This window comes from Cimex lectularius, unplaced genomic scaffold (assembly GCF_000648675.2).
Source record: "Cimex lectularius strain Harlan isolate CLEC.00 unplaced genomic scaffold, Clec_2.1 scaffold223, whole genome shotgun sequence".
Lineage (NCBI taxonomy): Eukaryota > Metazoa > Arthropoda > Insecta > Hemiptera > Cimicidae > Cimex > Cimex lectularius.
In genome coordinates this window covers 601087-614935 of record NW_019392771.1, presented here as the reverse complement: position 1 = coordinate 614935, position 13849 = coordinate 601087, and the positions used below count along the sequence as shown (strand labels likewise).

The 13849-nt window shown below is 31.0% G+C and overlaps 2 protein-coding genes across 9 annotated transcripts in view; both read right to left on the bottom strand.

The window, feature by feature from the left end:
* Positions 1-2320: 2320 nt before the first annotated feature.
* LOC106666770 (protein FAM98A-like) lies at positions 2321-5904 on the bottom strand. The gene is made up of 8 exons (XM_014394204.2): positions 5771-5904; positions 5516-5712; positions 3873-4030; positions 3696-3806; positions 3474-3641; positions 3168-3368; positions 2999-3086; positions 2321-2738 (listed from the first exon to the last, which is right to left on the bottom strand). Exons 1-8 carry the CDS (start codon positions 5806-5808, stop codon positions 2494-2496), a joined length of 1206 nt encoding a protein of 401 aa, XP_014249690.1. The 5' UTR covers positions 5809-5904; the 3' UTR covers positions 2321-2493.
* Positions 5905-10291: 4387 nt separating this feature from the next.
* LOC106666769 (voltage-dependent L-type calcium channel subunit beta-1) overlaps positions 10292-13849 on the bottom strand; it is a 218199-nt gene continuing 214641 nt past the window's right edge. For all 8 annotated transcript variants that reach the window (XM_014394195.2, XM_014394193.2, XM_014394194.2 and 5 more), the window contains one exon: positions 10292-13601. In XM_014394195.2, the coding sequence (XP_014249681.1) occupies positions 13135-13601 (467 nt within the window). In that variant the 3' untranslated portion in view covers positions 10292-13134. The remainder of the gene's footprint in view (positions 13602-13849) is intronic.

Sequence of the window (13849 nt, the reverse complement as noted above, 5' to 3'; positions counted from 1 at the left end):
TATAAAATGAAATATAAATTGTGAAGTGAGGCAAGAAAACATCAGAGAACTGAATAAGACAGTTCAAGGAAGGTCAAACTACAAACTTTTAATGTAATTTAAATTTTGGAATTATGGTGGCCTTTTATTTTATGCTTTCTATTTTATTGCAAAATTCAATATAGTTCCAGAGGTATTTTTACAATCTGCTCGTGCTATTAAATTTTAATAAGTAGACACATTAAACTGACTGTTTACTTTTGTTTTTTAAATATAATGACCTATTTTTTTTTTAAAGTTCTTTTACATCTAAAAACAAACTAGAAACTCAAAAATTCATGATTTGACGTGGAGATATTTTTTCCCTCAGACCTTGCCAATTTCTATGTATCGTGACATGATGTTACAAAAGATCAATGAAAATTAAATTTTCATATTGCATTCAATTCAATTTTCTTCTTTTTTAGCCAGTTACATGATTTGAAATGGTGAAATTCTGAAGGAAAATTTTATGTTTAGAATGGAAAGGACTTTGAAATGTGTGATAAATTTTTTTAGAAAATTCATTGTTTTGGATATTTCTTTTCCTTCAGACCTCGAAAATTTCAATTTATTTTGTAACTGATCGTTTTATTTCTTTTCCTTCAGACCTTGAATATTTCAATTTATTGTGTAACTGATTGTTTTGTTTAAAATTAAGTTTTAAAAAATCCACAAATTAAAAAAAAATATTTTATTCAATTAATTAAATTGTCAATTTTCTCCTTTCCCCCCACCAGTTACACAATAAATTGTAATTATCGAGTTCTTAAGAAAAACTCCAGAACAGATCATTGAATTTTCTTGTATCATCATTTTTATAATGGAAAAGACTCCAAATATATGAAAAAATGGGGCATATTTGAAAACAAAAAATGATCACCAGGTCTGCTTGCTTAACTACTTAACTTACTTAAATTCTAATAGCACTAGCAGATTCAGCATGAAAAATTACCTTTGGAACTGTACTTAGTTTAACAATAAACTAAAAGGCAAGATTTTTACAAAAACTCACACGATATATTGGTGATACCTTGGTCTAATATAGCCAATTTTTTTACATTCTCCTGGAGCTCATTTCCCACTGCCAATATCATTGAATTCTGTTATATCGGGATTAAATGCAATTTTATTTTTAAAAATCCAATTTTTTATAGAATATTTAACTTTTGTTTCTTACACTGATTCATTGTGGCTGGAAATCATGTTTGACATCAAGAAAAATGCATTGTTTGTAAACTGAACACTTGAAAATCTCAGCTGGAAACCAACTGGTTATTAAAAATGTAGAAACATTGACTTTTTACCTGCAAAAATTTTGGGCAAGGACATCTCCTGCAAGGTAATTAATTTTTATGACAAATTAGGATAAATAGACTTGAGATTAGTGTAAATAGGGAAAGTTTGACAATTCCTAGTATTTTTTTTTTGTCCCCCGTTTTGTTTTATTTAAAAATTCATTAAACGAATAAACCAGACAATCTCAATTGGTAATCTTTACCTGACAAGCTTCTCAATAAAAATGTTAAATTATAGTTTTGATCTCAACCAAGATCTTAGATTAAAAGTATAATTAATTAATATGGTCAATAATAACTACTAGTCGCCAAGAATCCAATCCTGATTACACAATATTTGAAAATATGGCAAAAAGCGGGAAATTTTGAAAGGTTGTAAGATGAGATGAGTTGGTGTCTAGTGGAACGAAGTCACATAGCTCAAGTGGTTAGAGCAGCAACATATTTAGGTGAAGTTCGTGGGTTCGAATCTCGCTGGTGACACTTGCTTTTTCATTTTGTCTAAGGCCTTAGATTAATAGTATAATTAAAATAATTTGTAAGACAAGTTCATTTGAGTTGGACAACCATTGAAAACAACCAAACTACAGGATCAACATCAGGCAAAAGATTAGTTATCTTACATGTAACAACTATCTAAATCTGGCCAGAGTACACACACGTTTTTGTTTATGATCATAAAGTGAATGTCCAGGATATGAGCTGTATTAAATAATTAGACTGACTAACAAATTACTTCAGTTTAGTTTTTTTTTTATGCAGTTATCCAAATTTCATTGATTCCTAATTTAATTTATAATAAATTTATTTTTAAATTTACTTCTTATTTAAAAGTGGATTCAGACTCATGTTTCATCCAGGGTCTGATTTAAGTACTGTTAAGTACACTGTAATACAGGCCAAGTATGTGGGAAAAAAAACTACAAAAAGGAAAGGCTTGAAGACAAGTATATTTCAATATTTTGAGCATAAGTTAATTTTTTTTTATAAAAAAAAGTTGATTTAATGAAAATTACAAAACTTGATTTGGATATCAATAAAAATATTTGCCTAGACAATTTACAACAAAACATTTATAAACCAAAGTAGACAACAAAAATTATCGATTTTAACAAAAGTAGTATAAACCGAACATGAGGTAATAGCCGTAATGTTGCTGTATCAGCAGCCCCTGATGTCAGTATCTTCTATCACGACCATGTCTGTCACTTCCTCCCCTGCCACCACCACCTCTGCCTCCGTGGTAACCTCCACTTCCTTGATAATTATTACCTTGATATCCCCCTCCTCTGTGGCCGCCACCACCGCCGCCTCGATAATTGTCTCCAGAATTCCAACCTCCTTGAACCCGTGGGCCTCTGTCATTGCCACCTCCTCGGCCACCACCACCACCTCCACGTCCTCCTCCTCCACCTCCCCCTCCTTTAAACAAAAGAGTTAATTATCTTTACTCTATACCTTTTGCGAGCTAAATGACAAATTTCATAATGATATATTGTAAGCAGACAAAAAAAAGAAAACTTGCTTAGAACATCATTATCTTTATTACTCATGAGATGATAAAATTGTATCAGCTTTTGCATAAGTACCAGGGGCTTTAAGATAAATGAGTTAACAAGCATTTGGAAGATATATCCATATTATATAAATTTAAATTAGATTTTTTCGACAAAAATTGTTACCTGGTGGCCCAGATGCTCTCGGAGCCCAACTAGGCATTTCTGGTGGAGGTGGTTGTTGGTCTGCAGGCCGCCCTCCTCTATCTGGCACCTAGAAAATAAAAATATAGTAAGTAGTTGTTGTAATTATTAATTTGTTCTATAAAACAAATTAATTAAAAAAAAAACTTACTGCTCCAATTATGAGTTTGTTTACAGAAGATTGTGTATTTTTTCGAACGTTTGAATTTGAAGTCTTTTCTAAAATAGCTAGATGATGCCTGGCAGCTAACAGATCTGAAAGTTTTATGTTTGGCTTTGTTGTCATGAGGTTCCGCTTCTCGGAAAAGTGAGTTGCTATCTCATTTTCCCTTCCTTTCATTCTCTCAGACCACTAAAATGAATTTTAGTTAATCATATATCCATGATTTTACATTTAAATTGTAGCTTTTATTGTGATACAAATAATGTAAATTGGCTATTTAAAAATGTCAATGACCTGAAATGACTGAATGGTGACATCGAGCCTTTTCAACAACATCTGCCTTCTGATAGCATACTCCTGCTGTAATTCTTGCTGAATTTTTTCCAAAGACTTCCACTGTTTTTCTGACAACTGACCAGTGAACAAAGGGTCACTGATACACTTTTGACTAGATTCTTCTACCTAGACAAACTCAAGAAATCAGGAAAAGAAAATTCCCTCTGAAAAATCACTCACCTTTGTTTTAATTTTTGCAAATAACATGTTAGACGTCACGTTATCAGGTGGTCGGGGGATTTTCAATGCGATTAGCATTTTCTTCATGCAGGCCGCAGTCGGTGTTTCATTCTGTGTTCAGTTCAAACAATGATAAACTGTTAAAAAAAATAAAAACTAAAATAAATAAAAACTTACAATAACCAATTTCAGATTATTAGAAGCTGGGTTCCTATTGCTAATTATCCTTGCTCCTAAAAGTTCCGTTATAAGATAGTCTAAAAGCTTTAAGCGATCTTCTTGAGACTGAAGTCTGTCTTGAATTTTTCCTTCTGTCAAACTTTTGTATTCACAACCTAGAACAAATGATAATAAATAGGATAAATAAATAATAACAAAATGGTAGCATTCTGTTGAATAAGGAAGTATGGTGGTGGTGGTGGAGGGGGAAAAAGTTGAATTATAATACTATCAAATATTTCTGAGTGATATTTTAATGTAGGAGAAAACCCACAAATATTCGGACTTGGAATCAGACCAGTTAGGTCCCTTTGCCAAGAATACATTGCCATAGTCTAAATCTAGCTGTAGAAAAATTTAAAACAATTTGGTATACCAAAAAAAGTTTGTAAGACTATGATTATGAATACTGAATGCGATGATGACCACCACAGTTTAGGCTGGTTAGGGATAGACTTAGAATCAGACCACTGTCAGGTCCCCTCTGCCAAGAATACATTGCCTTAGTCTAAATCTAGCTCTAGAAAAATTTAAAACAATTTGGTATACTAAAAAAAAGTTCGTAAGACTATGAATGCTGAATATGATGATGGCCGCAATGGTTTAGGGTGTAAGATAAAGGTCCTGGGTTCAAATCCAGCAGCGCTGCATTCAAATCTTCAACATACTTCCAAATAATTTTCTACAAAAACATTGACACACCGAGGCATCACATATGACCTCTGCTGTTGTGAACCCTTGTAAAAAGAAACTACTCCTCTCTCTCTCTTTCACTTTTTGCTCTCTACTAACCCCTATCATGTCCTCTCCCTTTTTTCACTTGCTTTCCTTTTTTCTTTATTTATCACATCCTCTCTTTTTTACACCCTCTATCATAGTATATTGTTCTCTTTCACCTTCTTTCTATTTTTCTTTCTCTCTTTCTCTCTACTACCTCCTCTCATTCTCCCTCCCTTTTTTCTTTCTCAATTTCTCTCCTTTTTTATATGCCTTATCACATTCTTTCTCTTGTCACAATCAAGTACTGCAGGGAAGAAAAAAGTGTGAATATGCTAATCCTTGGGAGAGGATTTAACTTTTTTCCCGCTGTGCTGCCTGGCTCCTCATTCGGGTGTCTACCAGCTTCCACAGCTCTGCTCTTGGAACAGTTTCAAGGCAAATACTACCTACCATCAGTGGTTGCTGCCAAATGTGGTAAAAAGTGCCAGAGGACGGCAGAATAAAGATAATGACTTTCTGAGGACTGAAATTATGGCCCTGGATTCCTAAATCTTTTTAATTTATACATATAGATGTAGACAAATTGTAGTGATAATGCTGGAAATCGAATTGACTGAGTGTTCTATGGCGATCTGAGAGGATGATGACCTAGCTTGACACTAGATTCCCCAAATCGGAGGATTGGAATGTGTGGATTAATTAATAAAACTATATGGTCGATTGGATCAGAGGATGAGAGACTCGCTACCAGAAAGTAACCCAAGAAAACTTATGTATGGCTGGCAGAGAGGCCAATGAACTGTGGAAGGCTTCAGGTTCAAAAGTATCTGGTACAAGTTGGTGTTATGAGGACAATAGAAGAAGAAATTGTCTGAACTTACCCAACTCTTTTAAAAAACTTGTTATTTCCATTAAAAACGACGGAACGTCTTCGCTGGAGGTGATGGCGTTGACGTGCTCGTCGAGGCAGTAGAGGAATTTCAGCTCTTTGGTCATCCATTCCACGCATTCTGTGTACTGTGGTGACAGAGGACCTTCGGCAACCGCAGCTCTAAGTCCTTCTTCATCGAGTGGATAACTGGAAAACACCAGCCACCGTGAGAAAAGACTTTTTCCAGCTCGACGGTATTACTTACTTGAGGTCTTGAAGAGATTCGATCACGTCAAGGTCCATAACTGAAGTAAATAGTCTGAGGAAAACGATAAAGAAAGATAACGAGATGTGCTAACAACTGTTGAACCTACAACGCTGTATCAACTTATCAAGTCCTCTTTCTTGTTATCCAACAGTGATGCCAACGATTGCCATTTGGAATTCAAGGAGTTTCTTGAAATTGTGAAATTCTGCCTTTTACTTTTTAAAAAATTTGTTTTTCAAGTTAAATTAACGTAGACCTAAGAAAATAAACCAAGAATGTGTGCCCTAGTCCTGGAGTCAGACTAATACAACATAATGCAACCACACAAAATCAATAATTTCAAGAACTCGACAAAATTTCTAATAACAATTAATTTTCCTCCTTTAACTCTTTGTTTTTATACCAAAAAAGACATTTTATTTTTTTTATTATTACTTCTGAACGACTTGATAGACAAAGCTTACTCTATAATAACTAAAATTAAAAATTTCCATATAATATAGCAGACTTATTTCACCATTATGAATTATAATAACTATAGTGGTCATCGCCAGCCCCCTCTTCTTTAGCTTTACATTTGTTTTCTTATTTTTTGCTTTTTAATCCTGCTAATTTATTTTTCTGTTTCTCCAGCTGAGTTAAGATGTCTTATTGTACAATGGTAACCAACGCTCTCTTTTTTTGTCCTATTGCTAGCCTTTCTGTACCTGAGAGCCTTGATAAAATAAGACAAATAACAAACATAAATACACAGAAACAAAATAAAAACATGATATATAGTGACATTCACACTACTTAAGAGTACCTGATATTCCTCGGGACAATTGGAGATATGCCCTTCCATCCGTGCTAATGAATTACATTCACACATTTATTCATTCTATGCCAAAGTACTCTATATTCCTCAGGGTATATTAGATTTCATTTATTGCATTTTCTTTCTTATTTTGTTAGGTAACTCAATATACTATTATTATACACAGAGAAGTAAAGAAATCCATGTATATATAGATCAATGCAAATTCTTCAAAACAGTAATTTTATTTTTATTTTTAATTTAATTTTTACATTTTAAAAAGATTTATTATTCAACTGATGTTGACCACAAGATGCTCTTTAATTCTCAGCTCTCTTTGTTGCATTAGGCAGCTACCAGTCTCAAATAATAAAGGTTTCTTCTGATTTTCCCCAAGGTGTTCATCCATCTCCATTCTTATTTAATATTTTATCAACAATCTTCTTGAGTTTTATTCTAAAATACGTATTCGAATCCTCTTCTGTTTGCTGACAACTTAGATTTTTTTATACCTAAAGATGACTGCTTAATTCTCCAATCTGACTTCAATGCTCAATATCACAGGTCTGTAGAGAACCACATGTTTCTTAATATTTAAAAATGCTATTCTAAGAGTTTCTACTAGACTAAAGCTAATTATATATTAACTCACTTCATTAATAATAATACTCTTCCTTCTAAAATGACTACTAAAGATCATGGTGTTAATTTTGACCATAAATTAAATTTTACTGCCCACATTGATCATATTAAATCCTCCAGTTTAAAAATGCTGGGCTTCTTGTCTCATTATTCTACCGATCTCAATCTTAATGCTCGATCAGTGAAATTTACTTAATTACATATCGTTTGTAAGACCCTACACTGTTAAATTTATTTATAAACTTTAATCTGATAGCATCTCTTGCGCATAGATCGTGCGGTTGTGAGTTTGATTGCCACCACCTACCCTGACCATTTTTTCAATCCCCCCATCATCCAACTGTATTTGATAGGGTGAAAAAACTGCAATCTGTACAGTTTAAATTTTTCAGAATTCTTGCCGATAAAATAGGAGTATCTTCCATACCATTGGCTTCACAAATTGTTACAACAATTTGACAAGAACTACGAAAACTGTAGAAGGATGAAACATATTGAATAAAATAAAAACAGTAGTAGTCATCAATTTTCTTATGAAAAGTGTCCCTGAGGTGCCAGGACAGTAACTATAACTGACTATAGACATTTTGAACAGTACTTTAATTAACTTTCCTTAGAGGCACATAGACTACACTCTGATTTACTTACTCTTTTCAAAATAATCGACTGCTGAATTGATAATATTTTTTTACTGAGTTACTTGCATACTAGAGACATTCATAGTTCCTAACATTCTACTAACTGTCAAGTAATACTGTTGACAGAATTACATGTTCAGCCAATAACTTTCTTCATCATCCTATTTTTAACTATCCTCTTTCTGCATTCTACAATCAAGTTTGGTGGTAAGTTAAATCTTGAATTATTATGCCTACACAATAAAAATGTTTTCCATATAAATTATTTAACTTGCATTTCTTACACTCACATGCATGTGCATGTGCATATTTGCATAGTTTCACTTTATATTGCTTTTTATTAAAATTTTAAATGAGTACCATTCAACTACTTCAAGTACTCCTTTTCGTAGAATAGTGAACACAGCCAATAAATTCCCTTAACTGAATTTTTCTTATTGTATAATATTTTTGTTAAAAAATGTGTTAATTATTTATATTTGTTCAAGTAATTAATTAATATTTTTATTTGATTTTATTTTTTATATATATTATTTTTACTTACTTAATCACCATATTTTTGTTATATAATTATTATATATTATATATGGTATACAATATTACCAAAGGTTGAATATCAATGAAGCCTTTAGTTTCCGCTGATCAAAATCAGTTGGAACTAAAGACTTCATTGATATTCAACCTCTGATGATGTAACCTCAAACATACAATGGTAAAAATTTAAAAGTAAAATAATAAGTTAGACCATTACATTAATTCTCAAAAAAATTACTCAGACAACTATAAAATAAGGCAAAATGTTGGCAATTTTTTTTTAAATTTACAGTTTTGGGACAGACAATGTAAATATTTGTATAGGTAAGTCACTAAAAGTTAAATTGATTATTTAAAGATGTTCGAAAATTCCTTCAAATCCTTTGTTCTTTGCATTTATCAAATATAGGATGATAGAAGGCTAACTATGACAAAAGCACTTTTACAAATGTCTTTTATAAAAGTTGTGCTTTTGCTCTATTACATTTCTCATCAAATGATTTTAGTAAAAATAATTTTGGACAGAAAGGCTGACTACCTGTTGAATGTTGTGGATGAAGGTAATGGACAACTTTGACTATGTAGCTTCTTGATTTGCCTATTTTTACTGGTTTTGTCTGTAAAATGCCAAATGTTTAATATAGAATACAATTTTCTCAGAGTGGGTAGTAAATTGGGCACTGGTTAACTGAATAAGACAATAACCACTTTAAGGGAGCTTTCAGAGATATATTTTCTACGTCATCATTTATTTAGCCTAGTCTTTGTACCTAGTATTAATAAATATTATTATGGTTGTTTTATAAAACTTAGATAATTAGACTCAAATGTAATGATCAAATCAACATGTTAAATTGCAATAGTAAATAAGAGTATCTAGTAAGTAATTTTGCTGAAATAATGTAATAATTTGAAAAATGTAATAATTTTCCATTCCAAGGGAACAACCAATGCAACTATACAAAAGAAAAAAAATCAGTCTCTCTAAAAATTACAGGCACCATCAATTAAATGTATGCATTTAGGGTCATGTGGGAGAAAATGAATGAACTCATTGTATAAAGTTCTTTTCCTCATTAAAATGCATTTGCACATTTTTGTATTAAAAGTTTAACTATGTGATATGTTTCATGGTAAATAAAAAAAAATATTCGTAATAATGTGACTTGTAGCTATAATTTTGTTGTGTTATTCAATTTAAAAAAGGTTCTGTTCAATCAAGATGAAATATATTGCTATCTTGTATGTGAGCTTCATTGGTAAAATATACAAATAAACATCAATATCTTATGATCAACGTTTTGTAATGTAGAATAAGGAAATATGTTTTAATAAACAATGGATTGATATGGTTTGGCATAGAAATTGGTAGACTTTTAACAGGTTAAAAATTTGTCAAATTAGGCAGTCTATTTTGATTTTAAAACAAATGGACTTTAGACATTTTCTTCCCTAAAACATATTATAAGAGAGCCTTAATAAATTTCATTGAAAAAATTGAGTTTATCATTAACACAAAGTTAAATATCAATCAACACACTGAGTGAAAAACTCGTCCCTAGTTTAAGAAACCAAAAATAATTTTGTATTGGATATGAGACAATTTAAATTTTTTTTCACAAAGATGTTTTTTGTTTGTTGAGTTGAAGGGTGCACAAAACATAAATAAATAAGTGTTTGATATACAAATTTAATTCATATTTACAATTATCATATTATTTAATAAATTTAAAAGTTGTGTGCTTATAGTAGATAGTGGGAATTGCGTAGCATTTGAAATGAAAATTTGTATGAAGCTTATTAATATATTACAAGAGACCAATAGGCAATAGGGTATGGATACTTTAATTACATATTTATATCCCTTTTCTAAAGTTTATAAATTTGCATATTTTTTACATTATTCTATTAAAATTAATGAGTTTAGCAATTGTCTGCACTTCCGTCAGTAAATCCCGATCACAGGTCATTTTTAAATATTATTTTTATATTTTTTTTTTACACTTTGCCAAAATGAAAAATGTTTTTCTTTTATGTATTTGCATTTATGGTAAGCTGACAACATAGGCTTGCCATAAATTAAATACGACTGAATATAATTGTAATATCATTGGTATCAAAGATTTTTTTTATGGTTTATCTTTTCCCTCAAAGCACTTTCCATGTAACTTATTTTTTATAAATATTACTATAAATATAAATCTAGAAGCAGCTGAAAGCTTAGTGCAATAAAATTTGGCATATAACAAAATTTGCTGCTTCCCATTTTCAATTTGGACAAAACTGATTGCATCACAGTACATTTTAATATGTTAAGAGTTATAATTGGGTTCATATAAAAAATAAAAACCCTTTACTAATATTAGAACTCTTTTTTTCTTTCTTTTCCCTTTTATCATCCAGCTTGATTTTTTTAAAAATAACATATAAACAAATAAACATTTCATGAATCAACAGACTTTGGTAAATTAAATTAATTTAGCATTGAGCATTGTTATAAAGAATATATTTAATAGTATAATTTATTTTTTATTACCCTAAACCTAACTGTTATTGACTCTTAACGATGTATTACAATAGTGATCCGTTAGAGTGGAATAACAATTGGTCGAATATTTGTTTGAACAGTTTGAGAACATTTCACTCCTGTGATTACTGATGAGCAAAACAATTAAATCCCATAAAAGACAGTTCAAGAGCAGGAAGAAAAATATTTAACATGAGTAAAATAACAGGAGTGCAATGCCTACGTAGTTTTAAAAACCAAATAAAGTAAAGATATATAATTTAATTTCCCTCTGGGGTATATAATTTTTGGAATTGCAAGATTAAACTTTACTTTCTACAATTTATTTAAACTCTATTTCCAATTAATTATTGCATTTTCAATGCTGTACTACTTATTTTTCATTATTGGCAAAAACCACTAATTAGAGCTTGTTTTGCAATATTGGACAAAATTTTGTTATTAATTAAAAGAAAAGTTATTATATAAATCAAATATTTCCAAACAGTTTAAATTTTGTTAATACCCACATGGTTGGATGCATTAAAAGAGATTCTCATTTTTATCATAAATTAATTAATTAGGATGCCAATGGTAGCAATGCTATTATTCTAGATCCATTAAATTAGATGCATGACAAGAGATTCTCATTTTTGTTCTTAATTAGTTAAATTTGCTGTACACATGTTGGAGTAGCAATTTTATTATCTTGTTTAAGGCAAGAATTGTTCTAGGTTTTTGTACACTAAAAGAATTAACCATTGTTAGGAGGATGACTACAATGATTCAATAGGTTTCCTTTTGCTATCTCATCACCTCATTTTGCATTATTTTTAATTCCTTTGGCAATAGAAAATAATTTCTTAAAGATTTAAAAACTTTTAAAGTAGAGAGTTAAAGGTTATCGATTTAACTATACATTACAGTCTTTATGTCTATATTATACAAGTCTTGGCTTACATATAATAAAGTAATGTGTGTGTGTGTGTATAATTTATTTATTACAAGTGTGGTGTACATATGTTATTGATTGTGTTGTGTTTGTGTTTGGTGTATATGTGCATGTGTCTGTTTCTGTGTGTGTATGTGTGTGTGCATGGCGTGTGCACACTTCTTTTGGTCATGTAGGACTTGCAAACTGGTTTTGCCTACTTCAAATGAAATAATTATGGTTTGTTTATGCTGCAGAACATTATCAAAACATTCTAAACCTAGATGAAAAAGTAATGTACTATATGATTTGAAAAAATTATGTTAAAAAAGGAATTTATTCCTCAATTTAAGCTGATTCTTGTTAAGACAACTCTTATAACATTATTTCTTTCAACGAATTTTTAACAATGAATATCTTGTCATTTTGTTGCTTGTTACAAAACTAATTAAATACATAAAAATAACTCAAGCTTCTCTTAAAAAATATTTACACAGTTAAATAATATTCAACATTCATTAAATAATTGCGTCATTTATGAAGAATTAAGTGATTAAGGTGTCCAAATTATACTACAGCAAAATAATGCCAATAAAAAAGTGTCATAATGACCGTTAAGTGTTATATTTGAATAAAATAAGTTAACTATGTAACGTAAAAGAAGGTTTCGCTTTATAAATAAATGAAATTGCAATTTTTGAGAAGTTAGACTTTTAAATTCTTATAAGAGAGAATATCAAACAAATTACATTTTCTTACACAGCATCTAAATATTTTGTTTCTAATTTTATTTAGTTTTTACAAATTGTACAAATAATTACATGGTCATCAATTACACAGGCCTTGTTCATTACATTTTATGGTATTAAAGAGGAGATGGACCACAAGTCATGAATAGGGTGGTTGAGAAGGAAGATGATGGGCATTATTTTACCTCCTACTCTACAAAATTTGATAATAATGATTTCTCTTCAGTGCATGCCCACCGAGTTTCTTTACACCAATAAAAAAAAGAAGAAATTATAGCTAAATTATTGCCGAAAATATAACATAGATCAAACAAAAAGGAAATGTCCTCTCTTAAACTACTTAAGGCCATTTACCTCAAATATTTACATGCTACTAAAATCACAAAATTGGCAATATTTGGTAATGATTACTCTTTTCAACAAATTATGAAAATAAATATATTGGCTGATTAAATCTTGTTGTTCATACTTAAACAATTATATATAAAAAAGTGCTTAAAAAAAGCTGTTGGATTAAAAATTAACACCAATTACAATTCTGATACGCTAGATGGGGGAGTCGACATTAAATGGCATTTAAGGCTCTTCTTGATGATGTTTGATGCGGTGAATGGTACTCTTCAGGATCGTGAAGATGGTCTGGCCTGTGTGGTGGGGGATGATGATGGTGCATTGAGTGATGGTGGTGGTCATGGTGAATGGGGATCGAATGATCATGATGTATAGGTATTGAATGATCATGGTGGTGATCATGATGCAAGGGCATCCCGTGGTCGACATGATGGATGGGGATTGAATGGTCATGGTGATGATCGTGATGGACGGGGATAGTGTGGTCGTGGACATGATGATCAAGGTGATGTTCGTGATGGTGATGATATTTGTCTTCCGATGGAGCTCTCGTGTAACCATCCCTAGAAGGCCCCTGCGATAATGTGTACCTGTCAGGCGGATAAACTTCTCTCGGTGATTCTAAATTGTACTCTTCATAGTCTCTCTCCCTTTCCATCCTTGATCTCCCTCTGTACAAACCTGAAACAATCGAGAACTTCAGTGGGGCGTAGAGTTGATTCCGTATGCTCTATGTTAGTCTTAGAGTGCTCAATGTGAACTAGAACAGATACAAAATAAACAAAGCATAATATTACATTACATGTTAACACTTTAAAATTCTATCATTCCCAAACAATTAAAATGCAAATTAGTGTTGTTATTTTAAAACAATGTTAACAATCCACACTTTTCAGTTACCAAAACAATGTTAAGTTTCATGTTAAGTT

What these genes read in the sequence shown, in the direction of transcription:
- LOC106666770 (XM_014394204.2), bottom strand. Translation starts at nt 5,808, where the DNA reads ATGGACCTTGACGTGATCGAATCTCTTCAAGACCTCAA. An exon ending in ATAATCTGAAATTGGTTATT is followed by an intron (nt 3,807 to 3,872) that starts GTAAGTTTTTAT and finishes AACTGAACACAG; the next exon opens with AATGAAACACCGACTGCGGC. An exon ending in GAGAGCATCTGGGCCACCAG is followed by an intron (nt 2,739 to 2,998) that starts GTAACAATTTTT and finishes TTTTGTTTAAAG; the next exon opens with GAGGGGGAGGTGGAGGAGGA.